At 36.6% G+C, this 27,537-nt stretch overlaps 1 protein-coding gene across 1 annotated transcript; it reads left to right on the top strand.

Annotated features, from left to right (window-relative positions):
* The first annotated feature begins 22,979 nt into the window (after positions 1-22,979).
* LOC104118055 (tropinone reductase-like 3) lies at positions 22,980-27,405 on the top strand. Its single transcript, XM_009629226.4, has 6 exons — positions 22,980-23,304; positions 24,998-25,114; positions 26,276-26,410; positions 26,617-26,742; positions 26,827-26,928; positions 27,022-27,405. The coding sequence occupies exons 1-6, from the start codon at positions 23,173-23,175 to the stop codon at positions 27,169-27,171; spliced, it is 762 nt and encodes a 253-aa protein (XP_009627521.1). The 5' UTR covers positions 22,980-23,172; the 3' UTR covers positions 27,172-27,405.
* The last annotated feature ends 132 nt before the right edge of the window (positions 27,406-27,537 follow it).

Genomic DNA, 27,537 nt, shown 5'->3' with positions numbered 1-27,537 from the left:
GTATCAAGCCCCCCTTATCTCACCGCATGTGTTTTAACACCCAGACCTTGTACCACCGCATGCGTATCAATATCAGAATATATCACAATTCGCACCTTAAGTGCCCGATTATCACAGCATAATACAACTTGCACCTCAAGTGCTCAAATATCACAACATATTATAAATTGCACATCAAGTGCTCAAATATCAAAATTGCACATCAAGTGCTCAAATATTACAACATATCACAAATTGCACATCAAGTTCTCAAATATCACAACTTGCCACAGAAATCAACAATACATTGATTTTCACAATAAGGAGCCCATGGATCGACCAATATGTGCACAAAATCTTAACAAAAATATTCGGGAGTGAACAACTCAACAAAATAATATTTCACAATTTAACACTTTGCCTCAATATGATTTACGGCCTTTATAACTCAATACCAATTTCAACAACATGAACTGGAAAGTAATTCATCAAGGAACAATGCCTTCTTTAATCCAATTTGTTTTGGCAAATAGATCAATGCCTCCTTTTTAAATTTATTTAATAAATTATTTACAAATGAATAACCCATAATGAAATTATCTCCAGGAAATATCAACTCAACAAAAACACGGGATCCACATAAAAATCAAGGTGGCAATCACACCAAATTATCATATAAAAACAAATTCAACAAACAAGGATTTACTATGTTCCAACAATTTTCCAGTTTAATACATAAGGGAGTCTACGAATTTCAACCAATATAATTTGCACATATAAACCAAGTACGTACTCGTCACCTCGCGTACATGATTTTTAATTACACAATTTTCACATAAGACTCAATGCCTAAAGGGTAATTTCCCCCACTCAAGGTTAGGCAAGATACTTACCTTTTTGAAGTTAGGCCAATATTCCAAAATAGCCTTCTTGCATGAAATAACCTCCGGACGGTCCAAATCTTGCCAAATAAATTATATAACTTCATTAAAATTCATCGAAAATAATTCCGGATAATAAAACGTCGATTTAAAAATTCACATTAAAAAGTCAACTAAAATTCAATGTGGGGCCCGCCTCTCGAAACCTGACAGAATTTTCATGAAATTCGAACTCCCATTCTGATACGAGTTCAACCATACCAATTTTATCACATTCCGATAACGAATTGACCTCCAAATCCTCAATTTAAACTTTATAAAATTTCTACCATTTTCAATCCAAAATACTAATTTAATGATAAAAACAATAATAGATTCGGGTAATTTAACCAAAATTGAGTTAAGAACTCTTACCCCGACGTTTCCCTTGTAAATCTTCCGAAAATCGCCTAAAAATCGCTTCTATCCGAGCTCCAAAGCTCCAAATATGTTAAAATGGCTGAAACCTTGAAATATAGCTTCTGTCCAAGCATTTAATCTTCATGATCATGGAAAATGCTTCGCGATCGCGAAGTACACAATTTTCAAGCTCAAAATTTGCTCTTCGTGATCGCGAAAACCAATCGCGACCGCGAAGCACAAACTCCCCAACTCTTCCAGAGAGTCTCTAGTATAATGGTTATAACATTTTGTATAGACCTCCAAATGACAAAAGGTTTGACGTTTTGAAAACTGGACATCAAGAGCTACAACTTTCATGTTTTGTTCATCTCCCAATTTCTTATAAATTTTGAGATATAAGCTTCCAAAGTCAGCCCTATGCAGCAGCAATTTCTTCTTCGCGATTTCCAAACTCTTCCCAGATAACTTGTAGTGTATCCATCATAACATTTTGTACACTACTCCAAATTCCAAAAGGTTTGTTTTTTTAGAAAACTAGACACAAAGAACTACAACTTTCATTTTTGGATCATCTCCAAATTCCTTATAGATTGCGAGATATAAGCTTCCAAAGTCAAATCAATGCAGCAGAATTGTCCTCTACACGATCGCGAAAAGGCTTCCGCGATATCGATTCACAATGCCGCGCCCCATTTTCTCTCGTGAAATGCGGGCTTTAACATGTGACAACTCTTTTAAAGGAGGTATTAAAATAGGAGAGTTGCCACCTAACGGTTTTAAGGTGCGTTAGGGCACCTATTATGCAGATAACTCTGTTTTAACTAGTCTAAGTCACCAAAGATCGGGTAAGGGCTCAAGTTACCTCAAAGAGAAGGTGTTAGGCACTTCTCGAGGTCTACAATTGTGGGTCTCGGCTGAACTTAAGATTATGTGAATTATGATTAGGCTAGGTTATCAAATAAATAAAGGAGTTCAAAAGTCACAGAACTTTATTACAACATGATTAATACAGATCTTAATGCGAATATAGGAATACAACTATTTAGATCTAATAACAGTATATAAATAGGAGGGGGTCCTAAGTTTTTTAGCCTAAAACATTACCCCGTGCAACATAAATAATATTTCGTAACTCCCTCAAGATGGGGTGTTACTCATATTATTCAGCGGGCACAGACTATCATCTACTGCTACCCGATTACTATGTTAAAGCTGTTACCTAAAAGCGTTCTAATTCAATTATAGGTCGTACCTTATGCGTGCATTACCCGTCCCATACCTATGGTCTAGGAGGTATTGGGCCTCTATTTAGGGTGGTTCTAGACTTAAACTTAGGCTGCTCAAAAATGATAAAACTAGGCGACATACAAAACATATTGAACTTTAATATAGGCAGTTAAGGCTCAAGTTTACCTCCACACTTAAGCAACAAATGCACGCAAACACATACACCGGTCAGAAATCTGCAGAATCCTATAGACATGCTTTCTAGGCAATCAAAGTATACAATTGATTTCAGATGCAGAAATAGCTTATAGATAGAATCATGCGGGTATCATAAGCTAATTGTTGAGAGTTTTAAGTTACCAATACTATATGTGCAATGCCTAAGTGATCTACGCAGTTGGGTACAACCGAATCTACTAGGGAAAGAGTCCCAGAATTATTCATACGACGTGCATGAAGCAGTGTTTGAATGGTCTAGCATTAACCAATTATAGCGAGCAATTATTTCCTATAGGCAGGATCTCTTACCATAGTACTTTAGAGCTTGTTTTATTTATGCTTAGTCCTATGAACAAGATTTGTAGTGAAAGATGTGATACAATAACAAATGAAATGATCAAAATCCTGTAGGCATGATTTCTAGTGAGTAACTGAAGTGAATTGTAGGAAAGTTCATTTTTGTTCTTATAGGCAGGTTTCTAATATATTTGAAAGTAATCATGCAAGTTGAAGGGGTGCTTGCTCCCTATAAGCATGGTGTCTATAAACACGTAGCAGTAGACATGTCATTTGGACTCATGATTAATAGTAAACAAGTAATGTGTGTGTGTGTGTATGCTCCCCTAATGTCATGATCCCTACGATGCTCATGTAATCGAACAAATAGCAAACATATTACCAAATCCTATAGGCATGTTATCTACCCATTGCATGCAAATATTAAAATCTACCCCATTCCCTTTTACTAACAACCCCAATCGTTTATACAAAGATTATTACATGTCCAACAATGAGTAAAAGTAACAATGTTACATAACAGTAACAATAGGCCCACAGCAGGCCCAAATAAAATAACTAAATACCCAGCTTTACTAGGCCTTCAATATCTCTCACATAGCATACCCAGGCCTTCAACAAAGAGCCATATTCAATACACGACTCAAGGATCCATAGAGTAGTCCATACCAATTCAATGAGCCACAGCACAAGTGTTGCACCACTGGGAACAATAAATATAGATACACAGTACATGACAGGAACTAGGGTACTAGGGGTAGTTTTGGAGGTTGAAAGAATGACTAGGACCAAGCCCTAGTGTGTCAGAGTTCACAAGGGCCTCAATGGACCCCGAGCAGTGCTCACACTAGGGAGATCAGTAGTAAGAACCTTGGTAGCCTTGGCTTTCAGCCGGCTAAAAATGAGAGGTTAAAGATAGAATAGATAACAAATGAGGGAGAGTGGACAATGGTTGAGGGACAGGAATTGAGGGAATACACTTATAACTTAAAGTATACATAGAAAGGATGAGAACATAAAGCAATTAATCAAACATGTCACAAAGATTAAACGTAGGTTCATCAGGGAATTAGAAGCAGGTTAAACACTTAGTAAAATAACACATAGACGGCCACATATTGAAAGAGTTAGGGGAAAAACAAGTTTGCAAGATTGACAAAGATTATCATGCACAAGTGCATAATACTAACAAATTGAAACCTAAAAGTCCAAATCATGATAAGTATACATCCTAGTGCCATAAGACAGACATGTTAACTCTCATCAGGGAACAAGACAACATTCAGACATGATAGGGGAACACACATTGTGACAAGTCAAGTAATCACTGAAGGAACAAGCAATTAAGTGAGCCAAAGACATGCTGGGGGGCATATTAGCAGGGAAGCAAGGTCATAGTTGATAGAAAGAAAGAATATTAACACAGATTAGAACACATTACATATGCAAGATAATCATTGCAGAGGTTCAGAACAGAGTGAAAATAACCTCATATCAAATGGCAAGCGTAGGCATTCAAGTATTGACCAGTAGACTAATTAACTAGGGAAGGTCTAAGTTATACTAGGTATTCATCTTAAAACAGTTCAAACATGGCAGGGAAAACAAGTTGAGATAACTGTTCTATAATTTAAAGCCATTATTACAGGGGTAGGACATTAAGTAAGCATGTTGAGTGACACAATAGCAGAAAAACAAGTCATAGTTAACAGTGAAGGTCTTAACATAGGTTATTACAGATGTGAGGCATTCATTACAGAGATTCAGGACAAAGCAGGTAAGCATATTCATGAACATTCAGACACCAATACACTAGCTAAGCGAGCTTAGGAGGGTTCAGATTATCCAAGTTAGACATAGACAATCTCAGAACTAGCAGCATTAGGAGGAGTTAAATGCTAGAGAGATTTAAAACGAGTTTAAAGCTAACAGAGTTGTGCATAAAAGTAGCCCAGAAACACATTAAGCCATAGATTTCAAAAGCGAGAGCACATGCAAATCAGAGACTCATAAAAAATGAAATTGCAAAAGATCAAGAGACTTACCAGTTAAACGGACAACAACACACAACAAAAATTCCACAAGAACCCAGAATCTCAATGCGTCAAAGTTCCCAAGAGTTTCAAAAGAACTTCGGGCAATGCTCGCAAGTCACACCAAGGGAAAGTTCGAATAACAGAATCTCAGTGGCCTTGGCTTTCAGCCGGCCAAAATGAAGTACATCACCAGAGTATGAGGGAATCACAAAACAAAGCTACAATTTTTAGTGAAAGTATATCGATTCCCCTCTTCAAAGGGGGATGGGGAGGGGTTTCTATAGTGACAGAAATCGAACCAGTAAACAAGGAAAACTATAAAATCAAACATAAATAAGGAAGTATTAATATACATAATCAATAAAAATCAGATTAGGGAAGAAATAGGTAAACCCTAATTGAGAGAAGTCAAAGATTGGCCGAAAATCTTGGCTAATCAGACCCATATAGCCATGGTTATGATGTATATGGACTAAATACTGTCCGGATTCAAGCGATTAAAGTCGAATGGCCGAATTCTGAGAGATAGTACTTGCCATGTTTAGGCAAGTACTAGGTGATACCATAGTTTTGAATAAAGTAACGAGATAACACACAGAAGGTAAGGAAATCATGGAGAGAATCCATGGTTGAGACGGATTTTGGAGAGATTTGAGGGGGCGGCTAGGGTGTCTGTGGAGAGAGGAGAAGGTTCGAGAGGATTAAGGGGTGGCAGATGGGCGAAATAAAGGTTTGGGTGAGGTTAATTTACAAGGAGAGGATGAATGAGGGCCGTTGATCTTGAAAGATCAACGGTCAGGATTAAAAATCTGAACGGGGCGGGTCGATTAACGGGTACCGACTGGGTTTTAGGTTAAGGGGTTGTTTGGATTTGGGTTGGGGTAATTGGGCTGGGTATTTGAGTGTTTGGGCAACTCATTTGGTCCGAAATTGGTTTAACAATTGGGCTGTTGTTTAAATATCCAAAATTTATCAACAATAATTTATAAAAGTAATTAATAAATAATAAAAAATACTATTTGTGCACCAAAATAATTGAAAATAATAACCTAATATTATAAAAATAAAAAAGTCTATTTTGGCACAAATAATATAATTACACATGAATATAGGCTATTATTACAAAAATTGTGAAATTAGCCTAAAAATGCAAATGTAATTATAGAAAAAATGAAGTAAAATATTATAAAACATACATGTTGGTGTAAATGATAAGTTTGGATGATTAAGTCATCAAAAATAATTTAAAGGATAATTATTAGATATTTATATAATAAAAATATAGAAAGAAATTGATTTAGAGCATTAAAAATTATGGAAAATTATAGAAAATGCTTGTATAGATTTGTAAACTAAATGATGATGCAAATATGCCATTTTGGAAGTATATATGTATTTTTAGAAAATATGAGAGGAAAATTGGGTATCAACACACAGTGTCCAAACAGCAAAATTACTCTTCGCGACCGTTTGTCCACGATCGCGATACATACCTTTGTGGCCAAAAATCAGCAACAAAAAATGGCCTAGAAATGGTACGAAACCACCCCAAAACTCACCCCGAGCCCCTTTGGGCCCCGTCCGAACATACCAACAAGTCCCAAAATATATTACGGACCTACTCGAGGCCTCAAATCACATATAACAACATCAAAATGACGAATCGCACCTCAATTAAAACTTAATGAAACTAAAAAATTTCAACTTCTGCATTCGATGTTGAAACCTATCAAATCAAGTGTAATTGACCTCAAATTTTGTACACAAGTCATAAATGACATAACATACCTATTTCAATTTCATGAATCGGATTCTTGTCAACTCCCCTGTCAAACTTCCAAACCTTCAATTTCTTATTTTCGCCATTTCAAAACTACGGACTTCAAAATAAATACCCATACACACTCCTAAGTCCGAAATCACCATACGAAGCTATTGGAATCATCGAAATTCTATTCCGGAGTTGTTTGCTCAAAGTCAAACTCCGATCAACTCTTTTTGTTTAAGCTTCAAAAATAAAAATTATTTCTTTCAATTTAATCCCGAATCAATCGAAAACCAAACTCGACTGCACACGCAAGTCATAATATACATCACAAAGCTGCTTGTGACCTTAAGTCACTGAACGAGATGCTAATTCTTAAAATGACAAGTCGGGTCATTATACAAATCATCTTTTATTAGATGCTCTTCTTCGTTTCTGACGAAGCAAGAAGTCATTGAATGTTGGATATGTTCTTACTTTTATATATCTTGTCAGTTGAATCTTTTTTATTTGAGTCCATAAGTATAATTTAGGCAAGCTAGCTTTTACGGTCTCTACTTTCGTCGATTTTAAAATTATTGGTAGTACTTGAAAGAAATCACCTCCCAAACCATAACTTTTCCACCAAACAGTTCATTGATATCAAATGTATACCTAAAACTGTCACGACCCAAAATTTTCACCTTCGGGACCGTGATGGCGCCTAACATTTCACCTGCTAGGCAAGCCAACGTTAGAATATAACTAGCTATTTTAACAAAATTTTAAATTAATTAATAACAAGGAAACAAATGCGAAAATAAAGTCTGAAATAAAGTGAATAATCCATAATAATCACATCTAAATACCATCTCTGAACTGGAGTCACAAGTGCACGAGCTTCTAGAATAATACAAATAAAGGTCTGAATAAAATTTAAGCTGTTTGAAATATAATACACAGCTGAGATAAGATAGAAGGGGACTTCAGAACTGCGAATGTTGTGCAGTTATACCTCAAGTCTCCACTGGTAGTTGTATCCAGGCAAATCTACAGTACGTCGCTGCCGGCTGGGACCAACTCCGAAATCTGCACAAGAAGTGCAGAGTGTAGTATCAGTACAACCGACCCCATGTACTAGTAAGTGCCGAGTCTAACCTCGACAAAGTAGTGACGAGGCTAAGGAAGGTCGCTTACATTAACCTGTACACAATAATAATAATAATAATAATAATAATAATAATAATAATAATAATAATAATAATAATAATAATAATAATAATAATAATAATAATAATAATAATAACAGAAATAGTAGTAAGACCGGTAAATAATATCAATAATTGAAGTCAATTCAGCAGTCACAATCCCTCAACTTGTTTTCATTGCGACGTGCAACCCGATCCCCTAATATAAACTTAGAATAAATCTGTTGCGGCATGCAACCCGGTCTCCCAATATAAACTTTTAAATAAATCTGTTGCGGCGTGCAACCCGATCCCCCAATGTAAACTTTAAATAAATCTGTTGCGGCGTGCAACCCGATCCCCCAATATATTTAACAACTCTTAAATGAAAAAAAAATACTCCAATAAATACCACGTTCAATGAAAAACTATTAAGCATCGAGGCATAAAATAATTATAATTTATTTATGAAACAAACAATGACAAGTAGCAATTAATTGTAGAAATCAGGGAGAAAATAGGCAGTTTAATATTTAATATGCTAAATATCAAGTAGCAATTAAGACACATAAATCAAATAAACATGTGACAATTATTGCAGGAATTCAAGAATTGATATTTGACAAGGAATATGAGAGAAATAATTATTATAACAATTAATTCGTGTCTTAAAATAATTTAAGATGTTTAAATAATTAGGCAAACAATTAAATTGACAAAGTATAGGCACTCGTCACCTTGCCTATACATCGTTACACATGAAATTCACATAGCAAATAATTCAAGAGTTCTATTCCCTCAAGCCAAGGTTAACCACGATACTTACCTCGCTTTGCAACCAAATTCAAGAATCCAATAAATCTTTGCCTCGCGAATTAGTGTCCGAAATACTCAAATCTAGTCATAAATAATTCAATATACTCAATATAAATCGTAGGAATTAATTCCATATGAATTTACTAATTTTTCGGATTAAAATCCGAAATTTATTTCAAAAATCAATATTGGGACCCATGTCCCGAATCCCGAAAAACTCACGAAATCCGAACACCCGTTCCGATACGAGTTCAACCATATTAAATTATCGAATTCCGACATAGGATTGACTTTCAAATCTTCATTTTATATTTTTGAAAGATTTTATAAAAATGTGTTTTTTTTTCTTCATAAATTCACGAATTCATGATATAAATGAGTATGGAATCATGAAATATAATCAATATAGGATAAGCAACACTTACCCCAATTTTTTCCGTAAATATCGCCCAAACATCGCCTTACCCGAGCTCAAAATCGTGAATAATGAAAAATGGGGCGAAATCCCATTTCCAGAACTTAAGTTCTGTTGTCTAGATTTTTACTCATCGCGAGAATTCGTTCGCGATCGCGCAGAACAATTTCTGCCCAGGTCCATTTTACTCTTCGCGGTTGAGGGAATGGCTTCACGATCGCGAAGCACAATTTGTACAGACTGCCAATTTGCACTACGCGAACGCGACATCCCATACGCGAACGCGAAGCATAACCCTGTAGACCTTCGCGATCGCGGACCAATTCATGCGAACGCAAAGCATAACCCCGTAGACCTTCGCGATCGCAGACCGCTTCATGCGAACGCAAAGAACAAATTTGAGTGCCCCAACTTGTGCCTCATTTCCTCTTCGCAGACGCGATCAACTCTACGCGTTCGCGATGCACTGGGAGCTAACCTTCCGCGATCGCGTGCCTATCTTCGCGAACGCGAAGGGTAAAAATCACGACTCATAATTTCCTCTTTGCGATCACGGGAATGGCTTCACGATCGCGAAGAACCATGCACCAGATGATAGCTGAAGCTCAAAAACCAGATTTGTTTTCCAAAGGTCAAAAAGTCTGTAGGCTATCCGAAACTCACCCGAGCCCTCAGGGCTCTAAACCGTACATGCACACAAGTCCAAAAATATCATACGAACTTGTTCGCATGATCGAAACACCAAAATAATGCCTAGAACTACGAATCGGACACCAAATAAAATGAATATTTTAAGAAAACTTTAGAATTTCTATTTTAACAACCGGACGCCCGAATCACGTCAAACCATCTCTGTTTCTCACCAAATTTGGCAGACAAGTCATAAATATAGTTATGGATCTACACCGGGTTCCAAAACCAAAATATGGATCCGGTATCAACAAAGTCAAACATTAGTCAAATCTCTTAAGTCATTAAACCTTTAAACTTAAAAGTTTCGACAACATGTGATAACTCGAGCTAGGGACCTCCGAATTCAATTCCGGACTTACGCCTAGGTCCCAAATCATGATACGGACCTATCGGAACTGTTAAAATACTGATCTGAGTCCGTTTGCTCAAATTGTTGACCAAAGTCAACTCAGTTGAGTTTTAAGGCTCTATTTCTCATTTTAATCAATTTTTCATATAAAAGCTTTCCGAAAAATTATACGGACTGCACACGCAAGTCGAGGAATGATGAATAGTGCTGTTTGAGGTCTCAGAACACAGAAATAATTATTAAATTTAAAGATGACCTTTTGGGTCATCACATTCTCCACCTCTAAAACAAACGTTCGTCCTCGAACGAAATTAGAAAAAGTACCTAAGTTGGTGAAAAGGTGTGAATATTTACTCCACATGTCCGACTCAGACTCCCAGGCAGATGCTTCTACCGGTTGACCTCTCTATTGTACCCGAACTGAAGGATAACTTTTAGACCTCAACTGTCGGACCTGCCGGGCTAGAATAGCTACCGGCTCCTCTTCATAAGTCAAATCCTTGTCCAATTAGGCTGAGCTGAAATCTAACACATGGGACGGATCACCATGATATTTTCGGAGCATAGACACATGGAACACCGAATGAACCGCTAATAAACTAGGTGGTAATGCAAGCTTGTAGGCTACTTCGCTCACCCTTTCAAGAATTTTGAGGGGTCCTATATACCTAGGGCTCAACTTGTCCTTCTTTCCGAACCTCATTACACCTTTCATAGGTGAAACCCGGAGCAATACTCTTTCTCCAACCATGAATGCAATGTCACGAACTTTACGGTCGGCATAATTCTTTTGCCTAGACTGAGCTGTGCGAAGTTGATCCTGAATAATTTTGACCTTATCCAAGGAATCCTGTACCAAATCGGTACCCAACAACCGAGCCTCTCCCGGTTCAAACCAGCCAACTGGCAAACGACACTGTCATACGTATAATGCCTTATATGGGGCCATCTAAATGCTCGACTGGTAGCTATTATTATAGGCAAACTCCGCAAGTGGCAAGAATTGATCCCAAGAACCTCCAAAGTCTATAACACAAGCGCGAAGCATATCTTCCAATATCTAAATAGTGCATTCTGATTGTCCGTATGTCTGTGGATAAAATGTTGTACTCAATTCAACCCGCGTGCCTAACTCACGTTGTACAGCCCTCCAGAGGTGTGAGGTAAACTGTGTACCTCGATCTAAAATAATAGACACGGACACATCGTGAAGGCGGATAATCTCACGAATATAAATTCCAGCTAACCACTCTGAAGAATAGGTAGCGCGACGAGAATGAAATGTGCCGACTTGGTCAACCTATCCACAATAACCCATACTGCGTCAAATTTTCTCTGAGTCCGAAGCCCAACAACAAAATCCATAGTGATACGCTCCCACTTCCACTCAGGAATTTCTAACTTCTGAAGCAAACCACCAGTTCTCTGATCCTCATACTTAACTTGATGAAAATTCAGACACCGAGCTATATATGCAACTATATCTTTCTTCATTCTCCTCCACCAATAATGTTGCCGCAAATCTTGATACATTTTGGCAGCACTTGGATGAATAAAATGCCTGGAACTATGGGCCTCTTCCAGAATTAATTCACGAAGCCCATCCACATTAGGCACACAAATACGACCCTGCATTCACAGAACTCCATCTTCCCCCATAGCAACCTGTTTGGCATCACCGTGCCGCACCGTGTCCTTAAGGACAAGTAAATGAGGATCATCATACTGTCCCTTTCTGATGCGCTCATATAAAGAAGACCGAGCAACTGTGTAAGCTAGAACCCAACTGGGTTCTGAAACATCTAACCTCATGAACTGATTAGCCAAATTCTGAACATCTGCATCTAAGACCTCTCACCAACCGGAATATACACAAAACTGCCCATACTCACAGCCTTTCTACTCAAAGTATCGGCCCCCACATTGGCCTTTACGGGGTGATACAAAATAGTGATATCATAGTCCTTCAATAGCTCCAACCATATTCTTTGCCTCACATTGAGATCCTTTTGTTTGAACAGATATTGTAAGCTATGATCATCAGTAAATACCTCACACGAGACACCGTAAAGGTAATGCCTCCAAAACTTCAACGCATAAACAATGGCTGCCAATTCTAAGTCATGAACATGATAATTCTTCTCATGAACTTTCAATTGTCGCGAAGTGTATACAATCACCCTGTCATCTTGCATTAATACTGCACCAAGTCCAATGTGAGATGCATCACAATATACCGTATAAGATCCTGAACTTGTGGGTAATACCAATATTGGCGTCGTAGTCAGAGCTGTCTTGAGCTTCTGAAAGCTCAACTCACACTCGTCTGACCATCTAAATAGAACACCTTTCTTGGTCAGTTTGGTCAATGGGCTTGCTATAGATGAAAAACCCTCTACGAACCGACGATAATAGCCTGCCAAACCCAGGAAACTCCATATCTCTGTAACTGAAGTAGGTCTAGGCCAATTCTGAACAACCTCAATCTTCTTAGGATCCACCTTTATGCCTTCTGCCGATATAACATGCCCCAAAAAGGCAATTGAGTTTAACCAAAACTCGTATTTTGAAAATTTAGCATATAACTTATTATTCTTCGAAGACTGAAGCACACTCCGAAGATGCTGCTCATGCTCCTCTCGATTGCTAGAGTAAATCAAGATATCATCAATGAATACAACCATAAAAGAATCCAAATAGGGCTTAAACACCCGATTCATCAAATCTATAAATGTTGTTGGGGTATTTGTCAAGCCAAATGACATAACTAGGAATTCGTAATGCCCATACTGAGTCCGAAAAGCTATCTTAGGGATATCAGATGCCCTACTCTTCAACTGATGGTAACCAAACCTCAAGTCGATCTTTGAAAACACCTTGGCACCCTGAAGCTGATCGAATAAGTCATCAATTCTTGGCAGTGGATACTTGTTCTTGATAGTAGCCTTGTTCAACTGCCGATAATCTATAGACATTTGCATTGAACCATCTTTCTTCTTTACAAATAATACTGGTGCACCCAAGGGTGAGACACTGGGTCTAATAAATCCCTGATCAAGTAAGTCTTGTAACTGCTCCTTTAAGTTTTTCAACTCTAGCGGGGCCATACGGTATGGTGGGATAGAAATAGGCTGAGTGCCCGGAGCTAAATCAATACAGAAGTCAATATCTCTATCAGGTGGCATCCCCGGCAAATCTGTAGGAAATACTTCTGGAAATTCACGAAAAACTGGTACTGAGTCCATAGAAGGAACATCCGCACTGGGATCGCAAATATAAGCTAAATAGGCTAGACACCCTTTCTCGACCATACGCCGAGCCTTCATATAAGAAATAACCTTGCTGGTAGAATGACCAGGAATTCATTTCCACTCTAACCGAGGTAACCCCGGCATGGCTAGGGTCACCGTCTTGGAATGACAATCCAATATAGCATGATAAGGTGACAACCAATCCATACCCAAGATGACATCAAAATCTACCATATCAATAAGTAGAAGATCCACACTAGTCTCAAGACTACCAATAGTAACCACACACGAACGATAGACATAGTCTTCTATAATAGAGTCTCCCACCGGTGTAGATACACATACAGAAGCACTCAGAGAATCACGAGGCACAACCAAATATGAAGCAAAATAAGAGGACACGTAGGAATAAATAGATCCTGGATCAAATAGAACTGAAGAATCTCTATGGCAAACTAGAATAATACATATGATCACAGCATCAGATGACTCAGCCTCAGGCCTAGCTCAAAAAGCATAAAATCGGGGCTGGGCTCCACCACTCTGAACTACGTCTCTGGGATGACCTCTAACTCACTGGCCTCCACCTATAACGGCCTAACCTCCACCTCTAATGGACTGATCTCTACCTCTAGCTGCCTGACCCCTACCTCTAGCTGGCTGAGTAGGCGGTGAAGAAATCAGTGCCGGTATGATGGAACGAGAATCCTGTCGAGATCTGTTACTCGACAACCTAGGGCAATACCTCCTGATGTGACCAATGTTCCCACGCTCATAAAACCGATCCTGTTGTCGTGTCTGCTGAAGCTGAAGCTGACCCGAACGAGCCGGATAACTGCTATAGTGACTCTAGAGTGGTGATGCACTTATAGGAGCTGAATGTGCACTAAATGCTGGCTGTCCAGAGTAAGGCATAATATGACCATGACCCCTTGAAGCACCGTGAGATGCCTGAAGTGCTGAATGAATCGGCCTGGGAGGATGACCCCTACCAAAACTACCCCTGCCTCCAGACGAGGCACCACTGAAACCACCGAACTGAACCACTTAAACCACCGAACTAACGAGGCCTCTTATCAGACCCATGCCCTCTCTCCTATGCAAGAACCATCTCGATCCTCCTCGTGACATTAGCAGCCGCCTGAAAGGAAATCTCAATTCCGGTCTCCTTGGCCATCTGAAGCCTTATAGGGTGAGTGAGTCCCTCAATAAACCTCCTCAGTCTCTCTCCCTCAGTGGGTAGTAAAAGGAGAGCATGACAGGCTAAATCCACAAAACGGGACTGATACTGAGTAACAATCATACTGCCCTGCTGTAGACGCTCAAATTACCTGCGGTAATCCTCTCTCAATGTGATAGGGAGGAACTTCTCTAGAAATAACCGTGAGAACTGCTCCCTGGTCAATCCAGGCAATCCAACTGGTCTAGTCAATGTATAATCTCTCCACCGCCTCTTAGCGAAAACCGTCATCTGAAATACAGCAAAATCGACCCCATTGGTCTCAACTATACTCATATTTCGTAGCACCTCATAGCAACGGTCAAGATAATCATGTGGGTCCTCAGAAGGTGTACCACTGAAGTGAACTAGAAAGAGCTTAGTAAACTCATCTAGTCTCAATAAGGCCTCAGAAGACATGGCGGGCCTATCACCGGCATGTGCCGCAATAACTGCTGAACTACCCCAACTGGCGGGGCTGTTGGAGCCTGATACTGGGGAGCCATCTACTCCGGAGCTGGAGTAGTGGGAGTTTGTGCTCCTTCCTCAGCCTGTGAGATGGTTGGTGCCACTGGAAATGTACCATTCCGGTCCACACCCTCCATAAGGCTCACCAAACGAACTAGAGCATCCTGAAGTACTAGAGTAGCTATGAATCCTTCTGGGACCTGAACTGGTCCAATCGGTACAGTCTGGACGGGAACCTCCTCCTGAAGATCCACCTGAGGTTCTACAATATGTGTTGCTGTTTGAGATCTAGACTGAGCTCTACCTCTGTCTCGGCCTCTAGCATGACCTCGGCCTCGACCTCTACCCTTGGCCATAGTTGCCACCGGGGGCTCTGGTCCCTGTCCGTCGGTAGAAGTATTACGTATTCTCGCCATCTATGAGAGAATAAGAATAGAATGGCTCAATTATCAATGATAGAATAAGATCGCACGACAGAATAAGAAAGAAGTGATATTGTTTCTAAACTTTATAGCCTCTGAAAGATAAGTACAGACGTCTCTGTACCGATCCTTCACACTCTACTAAGTTTGCTCGTGACTCGTGAGACCTATGTAACCTAGTGCTCTGATACCAACTGTCACGATCCAAAATTCCCACCTTCGGGACCGTGATGGCGCCTAACATTTCACCTGCTAGGCAAGCCAACGTTAGAATATAATTAGCCATTTTAATAAAATTTTAAATTAATAAATAACAAAAAAACAAATGAGGAAATAAAGTTTGAAATAAAGTGAATAATCTATAATAATCGCGATATCTAAATACCATCCCAGAATTGGAGTCACAAGTGTACGAGCTTCTAGAATAATACAAATAAAGGTATGAATAAAATTCAAGATGTTTGAAATATAATACACAGCTGAGATAAGATAGAAAGGGACTTCAGAACTGCGAACGCTGTGCAGTTATACCTCAAGTCTCCATTGGTAGCTGTATCCGGGCAAATCTACAATACGCCACTGGGACCAACTCCGAAATCTGCACAAAAAAGTGCAGAGTGTAGTATCAGTACAATCGACCCCATGTACTGGCAAATGCTGAGCCTAACCTCAACGAAGTAGTGACGAGGCTAAGGAAGGTCGCTTACATTAACCTGTACACAATAATAATAATAATAATAATAATAATAATAATAATAATAATAATAATAATAATAATAATAATAATAATAATAATAACAGAAATAGTAGTAAGACCGGTAAATAATATCAATAATTGAAGTCAATTCAGCAGTCACAATCCCTCAACTTGTTTTCATTACGACGTGCAACCCGATCCCCTAATATAAACTTAGAATAAATCTGTTGCGGCATGCAACCCGGTCTCCCAATATAAACTTTTAAATAAATCTGTTGCGGCGTGCAACCCGATCCCCCAATGTAAACTTTAAATAAATCTGTTGCGGCATGCAACCCGATCCCCCAATATATTTAACAACTCTTAAATGTAATAAAAATACTCCAATGAATACCACGTTCAATGAGAAACTATTAAGCATCAAGGCATAAAATAATTATAATTTATTTATGAAATAAACAATGACAAGTAGCAATTAATTGTAGAAGTCAGAGAGAAAATATGCAGTTTATTATTTAATATGTTAAATGTCAAGTAGCAATTAAGACACATAAATCAAATAAGCATGTGACAATTATTGCAGGAATTCAAGAATTAATATTTGACAAGGAATAGGAGAGAAACAATTATTATAATAATTAATTCATGTCTTAAAATAATTTAAGATGTTTAAATAATTAAGCAAATAATTAAATTGACAAAGTATAGGCACTCGTCACCTTGCATATACATCGTTACACATGAAATTCACATAACAAATAATTCAAGGGTTCTATTCCCTCAAGTCAAGGTTAACCACGACACTTACCTCGCTTTGCAACCAAATTCAAGAATCCAATAAACCTTTGCCTCGCGAATTCGTGTCCGAAATCCTCAAATCTAGTCATAAACAATTCAATATACTCAATATAAATTGTAAAAATTAATTCCATATGAATTTACTAATTTTTTGGATTAAAATCCAAAATTTATTTCAAAACTCAACAGTGGGACCCACGTCTCGAATCCCTGGAAAACTCACGAAATCCGAACACTCGTTCCGCTACGAGTTCAACCATATAAAAATTATTGAATTCCGACATCGGATTGGCTTTCAAATCTTCATTTTATATTTTTGGAAGATTTTATAAAAATCTGATTTTTCTTCCATAAATTCACGGATTCATGATGTAAATGAGTATGAAATCATGAAATATAATCAATATAGGATAAGGAATACTTACCCCATTTTTTTCCTGTAAATATCGCCCAAAAATCGCCTTACCCGAGCTCAAAATCGTGAATAATGAAAAATGGGGCGAAATCCCATTTCTAGAACTTAAGTTCTATTGTTCAGATTTTTACTCATCGCGATCGCGGGAATGACTTTGAGATCGCGAAGCACAATTTGCACAGGCTGCCAATTTGCACTGCACGAACGCGACATCCCATACGCGAATGCGAAGCATAACCCCGTAGACCTTCGCGATCGCGGACCGCTTCATGCGAACGCGAAGAACAAATTTGAGTTCCCCAACTTGTGCCTCTTTTTCTCTTCGCGGACGCGATCAACTCTACGTGTTCGCGATGCACTGGGAGCTAACCTTCCGCGATAGAGTGCCTATCTTCGCGAACGCGAAGGGTAAAAATCAAGGCTCACAATTTTCTCTTCGTGATCGCGGGAACGACTTCACAATCGCGAAGAACCATGCACCAGATGACAGCTGAAGCTCAAAAACCAGATTTCTTTCCAAAGTTCAAAAGGTCCGTAGGCTATCTGAAACTCACCCGAGCCCTCGGGGCTCTAAACCGTACATGCACACAAGTCCAAAAAATTATACGAACTTGCTCGCACGATCGAAATACCAAAATAATGCCTAGAACTATGAATCAGACACCAAATCAAATGAATGTTTTAAGAAAACTTTAGAATTTCTATTTTAACAATCGGACGCCCGAATCACGTCAAACCAGCTCCGTTTCTCACCAAATTTGGCAGACAAGTCATAAATATAATTATGGAGCTACACCGGATTCCGGAACTAAAATACGGATCCGGTATCAACAAAGTCAAATATTAGTCAAATCTCTTAAGTCATTAAACCTTTAAACATAAAAATTTTGACAACATGTGATAACTCGAGTTAGGGACCTCCGAATTCGATTCCGGGCATACGCCCAGGTCCCAAATCACGATACGGACTTACCGGAACTATCAAAATACTGATCCAAGTCCATTTTCTCAAAATATTAATCAAAGACAACTCAGTTGAGTTTTAAGGCTTTATTTCTCATTTTAATCAATTTTTCATATAAAAAATTTTCGAAAAATTATACGGATTGCGCACGCAAGTCGAGGAATAATGAATAGTATTGTTTGAGGTCTCAGAATCCAGAAATAATTATTAAATTTAAAGATGACCTTTTGGGTCATCACAAAAATTTTGGTCAATTATTTCGATTGTTCGACGCTTAGCCCTAAACGCTTCATCTTATATTATCAATTTTGTTTTACTTATAAATTTGACACTATTGTGGTGCTTTGATATATTTATGATGGTTATTTCAGTCAATTGAAGAGGTATATCAAATCTAAAGTTACTTGTATGATCTCATAATAAAATCGTTGTTGGTACACCACTTGTTATTATAGCTAACGGTATCATGTGTCTTGATCTAATATTTGCAAGTAATGCATGACATACGAATATTATTTTGATTCTGCTCGAGACATCTACAAAGGATAATCCCACTATACGAGGGTCAACTCTTTATAATATAGTCTTGACAGTTTGTTCTTGTTCAGAATTTAGTTTTGATTGTGCTTCCTCAGACACTTTTATGGCCTTTTGATTCTTAATACTATACTCAACCTTATTTTACTTTGTGTTCTGATTTTTTTTTTATATCTCTGACGCTATTTCTATGGAATAAATTTATGTGCCATAAGTTTTTTTTAACTTAAAAAATAATTTTATTTGATGAATTTAAAAAATAATTGAATTGGATCCTCCTGTTAAATAATTAATTGAAAGATTTAATCGTTTGATCTTAACATAAAAAATAGTTTATTTAATGTTGATTCAGATTCTTAATATTAGTTCATTTCTTATTTTGAATATTTAACCGTAATTATAATTTTATATATCATAAATTTTATTTTTAAAAAGTAAAAAGATCGATCTAATATTTCACTTTTAAATCTTTATATTTGCAGAATCATTAGTGGTATTAACTCTTATTAACTATTTTTATTTCTCTTTCTCATACATTTATATTCTTAAATAATTTTTAGTTTTTTTTTAATAATTGGGTATATTTTCAAAATAACCCAAAAATTTGATAATAAGAAATATTATTTGAATAGAAAAGCAATTCAAATATAATATACAAATATATTATTGTGGGAATATTTTTTTCTCAATTTCAACGATTTATGCTCCAAATTCCGAATCTGCCTCTCAAATATTATATCAGTATACTTCGTTTTCCATACTACGTTTACTACTAACACTTGGTTAAATTATTTTATGGTGAAAGAACTGATTATAGTTTTAATAAAAGTCTTATTTATTTTCTGATTCCGATGATATCGTTGTCGCTCTCAATTAATGTTAGTGGGCGTTTGGGCATAAGAATGGTAAAATTCCAAAAAAAGTGAAAAAAATTCAAAGTAAAAATGATATTTGAAAATTAGAGTTGTGTTTAGACATGAATATAATTTTAGTTTTTTTTGAAGTTTTGTGAATAATCTGAGTGAGAATTTTGAAAAATAGTTTTTTGGAGTTTTTAAAATTTCGAAAAATTTAAAAATACATCTTGAAAATTGAAAATTTTACGAACAAATGATGATTTCGAAAAAAAGTTTTAAAAAATTGAGAAAAAAAAATGTCTTTATGTCCAAACGGGGTGTAATAGTTTATTTACTATAAGGACAAGTCACCTTTTTCTCCTAGGTAGATGACGAGGTCTAAGACAGAGCTGTTGGTTTCTCTGTCGTATGTTCAGTGGGGTCCCAAGTCTTTCTTTTAGCACATTATTATATAGTTTTTCCATAAAATGAGGATTGAAACGTAGACCTCAGTGTACATGTCGTGGCAATTGCATTAAAAAGAGAACGGGGTAAAGTGCATGAACAACTATTCCTAAACTATTATTTAGGGTTAGTTATTACTTATTTTGTCCTAAAAATTTAATTAAAAATTTTAATATCAGAAAAATTTAAGATATTTTTAAATTAAACTAAAATTTAAGACACATTGACTAATTTCTAAATAGCAATTTTTTAGAGTGATTACATGGTATCATTTTTACTATCCTTTTTATAATCATCCAATATTCCATAGTTAGAATCTTAAGGATATTGTCCTTAAGGATATTTCGCCCGCACAATAATGAATAACATTAGATGTATCCTTCAAGATTCAACAAGCTTTTCCGATTATTAGACTGAGAACAGAACTAGCTGAATATTCAAGAAATAAACCCAACATATAGGAGGAAGAAGATATTCAGAAAGTTATGTCAAAAAATGTGTCTTTAGCTCTCAAGGACCATGTTTATATATGTGTTGCTCCAACGACTAGTTAACAGCTAGATAACGACTAATTAACACTTAGTTTGACTCTATTAAATATAAAAAAAAAAAAAAAAAAAACTTTTCAAATCAAAATAATGTACATTCCCTTTTGAGATACTATTAATTTTTCAACCAATCAAGTTTAGAAAAATAAGGGTCATTAGAGCCACTCTTTTGTTTTTCTCCTAAGTTGATGACGAGGTCTAAGGCAGAATTGTTGCTGGTTTCATCGTATGATCGATCAGTGGTGTCCAAAAATAATTTTGGCACTTTCTATTGTCTCCCATAATTAATGAGGATATATAGAAACATAGACATTAATGTACATGTCGTAGCTATTGGATTAAACGTAACATCATTTTTTTTTTTAAATCTATAATCTTCCCACATTTTTTACCCACTAAATCGATTAATACAAATTCAGTCGATTAGAAGCTGTTAAAATTTCTTCAATTCTCATGACACGAATTCAAAATATTTAAGAATGAAGGAATTTCATTGATCCCCATATTGTATGACAAAAAGGATATAATTCAATGTCAAGGAAGAGAATATTGTCTTATTGATGTTTATTCTTTCTTTTTTTTTGGTTCCAATGTAACCAAAATGGATGTATCCTCTAGTAGCTAGCCTAGCAAATAGGGGTGGGCATTGGTCGGTTTGATTCGGTTGTGAATGTTATCGGTTTGGCATATCAGTTATCGATTTTTAAATATGCTAAACCGATAACCGAACTGATAAGATGTCCGTTATCAGGTATCGGTTAGTCAGTTATCGATCCTTATCGATTTACCCAATAAGAATAAAGAATATCCAAAAAATTCATATTTTATTGTAGAAATCGTGATCATACTGTTAAGAGAAAGGAACCGAATTTTTGCTTTTAAGAAAAGAGGGATTAAATTTCAACTTTAGAAAAAGAAAACTTTCTATTACATTTGAAGATCCTAATGAATGATCTAACTTTTTAAAGTTAGTAAGGAATAAGACATTCAACAATCTAATCTTACTCACTGTTTCACTGCGGGCGGGCATAATTCACATGAAAATAATAAAATCCTAATCTTATAAATACTAAAGAATCAGTGCAACAAAAGAAACAAATAGATAAACTAAAAATCTGAACAATTAATCCTTTAAAGTTTAGAACTAAAAATCTTAATTGAAGAATTAATATGAGAAATTGAGAAAAGTTTAAAACTTACTCTAAGGATTAAGGTCTGAAGATGAAGAGTAGCTGTCGAGAGATATTGAGAGAATGAGAGAATGAAGCCATAAGGTGGCTTTATATACTTAATGGTAAAATTATAGTTTTGTTAAAGCTTATTGGACTATTTGTTAAACAGTTAATGAAAGTGGTCAAACCGAGACCCAAACCGATATCGATAACCCAATAATATTTTATCGGTTCGAACTATCGGCTATACCGGATATATGCCCGGCCCTCCTAGCAAGTCCAAAGCTCATTGGTATCTCCTAGAAAGTATAAGAAAACCTCTCTGAATTGACCCCACAACAAATCTTGAGTTCTCTTAATGTTCAATCTTTCAAAAAAAAATTACTATAAGTCACAATAGTTAACTAATAACTTAAAATATTTAAAAAGTATAATAAAAAAAATTGTTTTACTTTTCAAATAGTAACATATTCATTCTTTTAAAACAGAATGAATATATATTAGAACTTGAACAGCTCCTCGCTAATTTTTATTTTTCAAGAGATTTAATTCTTGAAACTATAAATCTTCGTACATGTAAAAAATGGGGTGCTTGATCAAGTCGTTCTCCAATTCATTGACCTTATCATCTCTTTATTACGTACAGACAATTACATGTAGAGGGCCCACTTTATTAATAAATATTTGATCCTTACGTAAATATCAATAACAGATATATGATTTGTTTGGCTTCTTTTTAGCTAAAAACGATTTTTTCCCCAAAAAGTTAAGTTGTTCGCCTGAATTTTTAGAAGAAAAAAAAATATTATTGAATGAAGTAGAAGCAGTTTTTGAGTTTTGGAAAAATATATTAAAAGTACTTTTTAAAAATTTAGTCAAATATTAATTAATATTTTAAAAAAAAATTCCAAACACAAAATGATTGAAAAAGTATTTTTTTTAGAGATTCAAGTTTAAAGCTCAAATCTGAACAGAAAGAAAAGTCCCCGTCTTTCCAAGAAGAAAAACAATTACTACTACTATTCCACTTCCCTAGAAAAGAAATCAATTTTAGCTGCTCCTATTGACTTACTACTATTCTACTTCTTTCTATCTTGTGTTGTTAAAAACGTTAAGCATCTAAACAAATATAGAAATGGAGAAGATTGGAAAAAGATTTGAAGGGAAAGTGGTGATTGTCACAGCTTCAACACAGGGTATTGGCTTTACTATTGCGGAGAGACTTGCTTTAGAAGGTGCTTCTGTTGTTATCTCCTCTCGTAAACAGGTTTTTTTTTCTTCACCCAATTCTTTTTCTTTTTTTGCCAATTTTTGGAGAATTCTTCATTTGGGTATTTCAGATTTTACTAAAGTTTGATGCTTTTTTTTTTCTTTCAATATCTGGTTGCATATGCTAATATGGGTTTTTGCTGAAGAACTGAACCTTTTAGTATTTCACACATACATATACTCCCTCCTAAATCAGTGGGAAAGTTTGGCATATGAGGATAAGCTCATCTAGTTTTCAATTCGAATATCAATTTTCTTATTTTTTGTGAAATGAATATACACATGTAAAAGCTAGATAAAATTACTATGAATTGCAGCTTTTTGTAGTTATATATGCATTTTGTACTAGAAAAATTGTGTCAAACAAAAGGCATAGGACCATTGTTTTCTTGTTGACTTTATGTTTTGAATTTTGGTGGATCAAAATTACGCATAGCGGGACTGTCCTTTCGTTTAGAATTGTGATCCGACCACGAATGATCGCGGTGTGACCCAAAATGGAGAAAAATGGGAATCTGTATAGGTAGCGGAAATTGACGGCCGATATTGAGAGGGGTGCAGGGGGCGGAGCCTTGTGTTATGGACTAGTGAAGAAAATGTGGGACTTATTAGTCGTGCACGATCAGAGCGTGACCGGTCCGCAGTTGCAGAGAAACTTCTAAGAGTTGCGCAACCTATTCGTGACCACTGACCTTTGCGCTGCGTGGAGCAACTCCAAAGAGTGGAGCGATCTTAAATCCGAAACTTGTTATCCTGTGTCCTAGTTTATGTGTTATACTTTCCTTTTTAGTCTGTCCCAAAAGAATGTCTGTAACAAACCCAAACCAATTGATTGTATTAACTCACCAAACGGAATTACAATAACCAAATGTCCATAGAACAATAGAAAACAATACTGAATAGAGATGAGATGAGAAAAGAAACTACAACAGCAAGCTAAGAAGAAAGGGGATGAGATACAGATTCAGAAGAGGAGATGAGAAGCACAGACTTGAGCCTAAGCTTAACATAATTCCTAGCCCCTGTATTCCCCCCGGATCCCAAATATAATATCCTAGCATTCTATTTGGTTGTTTAGTCATTGGGTCTCTTCTCAATTTAGCTCCAGGCCCAATACTCCCAAGTGGATCAGCTTTGTTGCACACTTCTAGCCCATTATCCCATACTGAGTCACGCGGGTTCACCACAATGTCATACTTCCTTATTAAGAAACAATCTAACTTTAACTTTACATTTTAGCTTTAGTGAGATAATTTATACCTACACAAATGTTTATTGCTTGTTTTAGACCACAAGTTTTATTTTCTTAAACTCCGTGCCTTGTCAAAAAACGCCACATAATTGGGACAGGGATTATATTTTTTCTTTTATTGAGAGGCTTTATTGGCTCAATTGGTTCGGAAAATGCTTGGGGTATTTAAAGGGGATTGTAATTAGGGATCTCATGTACCGATTCTTTTCTACGTAGTGGACAACTCTCTTCAGCTTCTGCCCCGAGGATATAGGCTTGCTCGAACTTCGTTAGATTCTTGTGTTATTTCATGTTCTCTGTTTTCTTTATGTGTGATCGTGTGCTATTTAACCACTGGTATTTTGCAACACTTTTCGGAATGGAAGTATGTGTATCTGTCGATTATTGCTCTCTTTGTAATGCTGGATTTGACTTGAGGTATTGTCTATTCATTTTACAGAAAAATGTAGATGACGCAGTAAAGACACTTAGTGATCGAGGAATTGAAGTCTTTGGATTAGTATGTCATGTGTCAAATGCACAACAGAGGAAGAATTTGATAGAGAGGACCATTCAGGTATGAATGATACTGTGCACTGTACCACTGTTCCGGCCTGACCCTTGCATTGAAATTTAAAATTGTAACTTCGGTTCAGAATTTTGAATCAATGGGGTCTTTTAGGTCTATTGGTGTTTGTCATCTTCTTTAGCTCATATTTGGACCAACTGAAACTGATTTAATTTATATGTTTTAAGTCTAACTGTAACAAACTCTTTAGCGCGCGAAGCAATTACTTGTAATTCCGCTTTCTCTGTTGTTTTTCACTTAAGGGTGTTTCTAAAGGAGTCTAACCATTGAACCAAAGGTCCAGGTGCACTGGTGCAGCTATTTTCCTGAATCAGGTGGATAAGAATAGGTCGTAGAGTCTCTGTACATAATCTTTTATAGGCAAATGGTTCACGAAGTTGTAGTTTCTCTTATCTTTCTAATTACTAGCAAGTACAAATAAGACTTCCAATTGAGTGATTGAAAAGGGTGATTGGGCAAAGATTTTTAGGACCTAAAAGAGAGTTTCGATAGGCTCTTGATTTAGGAGGCCCCTGTTTCAGAAAACATATCTGGGAGTAGTTTTACATTTTTGTTAAAACTGAAGAACGCTTCTCTAATGACGTTTCTTACACCTGACTTTGAACAAACACCACCTTAGTTATCAGTTCATGTACAAGTATTAGGCACATATCATCAAGGTTCTTAGATGTCTTATTTGTTTAACTGTCAGATTATGATTACATCCAAAATTATATAAGATCTGATACAACGTATGTAGTTGCTATGCAGGAGCATAAAGTCACCATTTTGATTTCAAAAATAAAAGTTTTATCTGTTCTTAAACCCCTTCATTTCCATATCTGAAGTTCAGCAGGGTGTTCTATTTCCTACTCGTAATTTTCACAATTCTCAATTGTTAATCTTGATTGGGTTCCCGATCAGTGAGAAAAATTGGAGTATTTTCTGTTATCCTAGTATTTATTTTCCTCAAATTTAACACTTCTTTGTCTGTGCTTACATCTCTTGGAGGCCAAACGTTTATTTATTTCCTTGGGAATGTTTTTTAGATCTAAGAACTTTTGTAAGGCTAATTGCCTTTTTCTGTTGTCTAACAACAAAAAATGAGTAGTCAGTGCTGTTTTACTTCGTATGATCTAGCTTTGTTGATATAAACTTGTAATTTTCCAGAAATATGGGAAATTAGATGTGATTGTGTCAAACGCTGCTGTCAATCCTTCAGTTGATGCAATACTAGAAACAAAAGAATCAGTCCTTGACAAGCTGTGGGATATCAATGTCAAAGCCTCTATACTATTACTACAAGTAAGTCAGTTGATAAGAATAAATCCCAAATTCGCAAATGCTTGTGTTACTTCCTACGTCCTAGAGCATTTATCATATACATCAAATGAAACTATTTGCTCTTTATCACATGTTTCCATTTATTTCAAATTCCTTTGTCCGAATTCATATTTTCTCATGTTTTGGCTATTGCACATAATATTCTGCTCTTGCTACCGCTTATATAGGACGCAGCTCCTTACCTTAAGAAGGGTTCGTCAGTTGTTCTGATTTCCTCAATTTCTGGTTACTCACCACCAGCTTCCATGGGTATGTATGGGGTGACAAAAACGGCGCTTCTTGGACTTACTAAGGTACTAACCTTTAAGTTGGCATCCTGCCACATAAGTAACTATGACCTATTAGCTTTTTTCTAATTGTTTTGTTTGGAATACCAGGCTCTAGCATCTGAAATGAGTCCGGATACTCGTGTTAACTGTGTAGCACCGGGTTTTGTACCTACACACTTTGCTGATTTCATTACACAGAATGAACATGTGGTAAGTTCTTGTTAATTTAAATCTCTTACTCAATGATAAGACAAGATGAATACCCATTGTTTATTTTGTTAACTAATTGCTGATTGTGTATAGAGGAGAGAGATTGAGGGTAAGACATTACTCAATAGGCTTGGAACAACACAAGATATGGCCGCAGCTGTTGCGTATTTGGCTTCTGATGATGCTGCTTATGTAACCGGAGAAACTCTGGTTGTCGCTGGAGGAATGCCTTCCAGACTTTAACCTCTTGATCGTGGTGCCTCTCGTTCTGGTTTTAGCTCCCTTGTGTCACTCTCGGAGGACATGCATATGGTTTTGAAGAATAGAATATTCTAAAGCATTCGCTTCTTGATATTTGCCTTTGTAAGCAAATGAAAGTGTTTACTTTTTCTCTTTAGTAAAATGTCTGATATATTGGTTTACAAGAACACAGTGAAAACGGGGGTAGAGTGCTATACCATTTACCCTTTTCCGTTACTTCAATGCATTTTATAAATTACTACCTTCTCTAGACATCGTCTCGTGGAGTCTGGGGAAGATAGTGTGTACGCAGACCTTACTCCTACCCGGTGGGTTAGAGAGGCTATTTCCGCTAGACCCTCAACACAA

Source organism: Nicotiana tomentosiformis, chromosome 4, assembly GCF_000390325.3.
Source record: "Nicotiana tomentosiformis chromosome 4, ASM39032v3, whole genome shotgun sequence".
NCBI classification, from domain to species: domain Eukaryota; kingdom Viridiplantae; phylum Streptophyta; class Magnoliopsida; order Solanales; family Solanaceae; genus Nicotiana; species Nicotiana tomentosiformis.
This window is presented reverse-complemented; position numbering and strand designations above follow the sequence as displayed.

Coding starts and splice junctions, on each gene's coding strand:
- LOC104118055 (XM_009629226.4), top strand. CDS start 23,173: ATGGAGAAGATTGGAAAAAGATTTGAAGGGAAAGTGGTGATTGTCACA. Junction 25,115..26,275: donor TGATAGAGAGGACCATTCAG/GTATGAATGATA, acceptor GTAATTTTCCAG/AAATATGGGAAATTAGATGT. Junction 26,411..26,616: donor CCTCTATACTATTACTACAA/GTAAGTCAGTTG, acceptor CCGCTTATATAG/GACGCAGCTCCTTACCTTAA.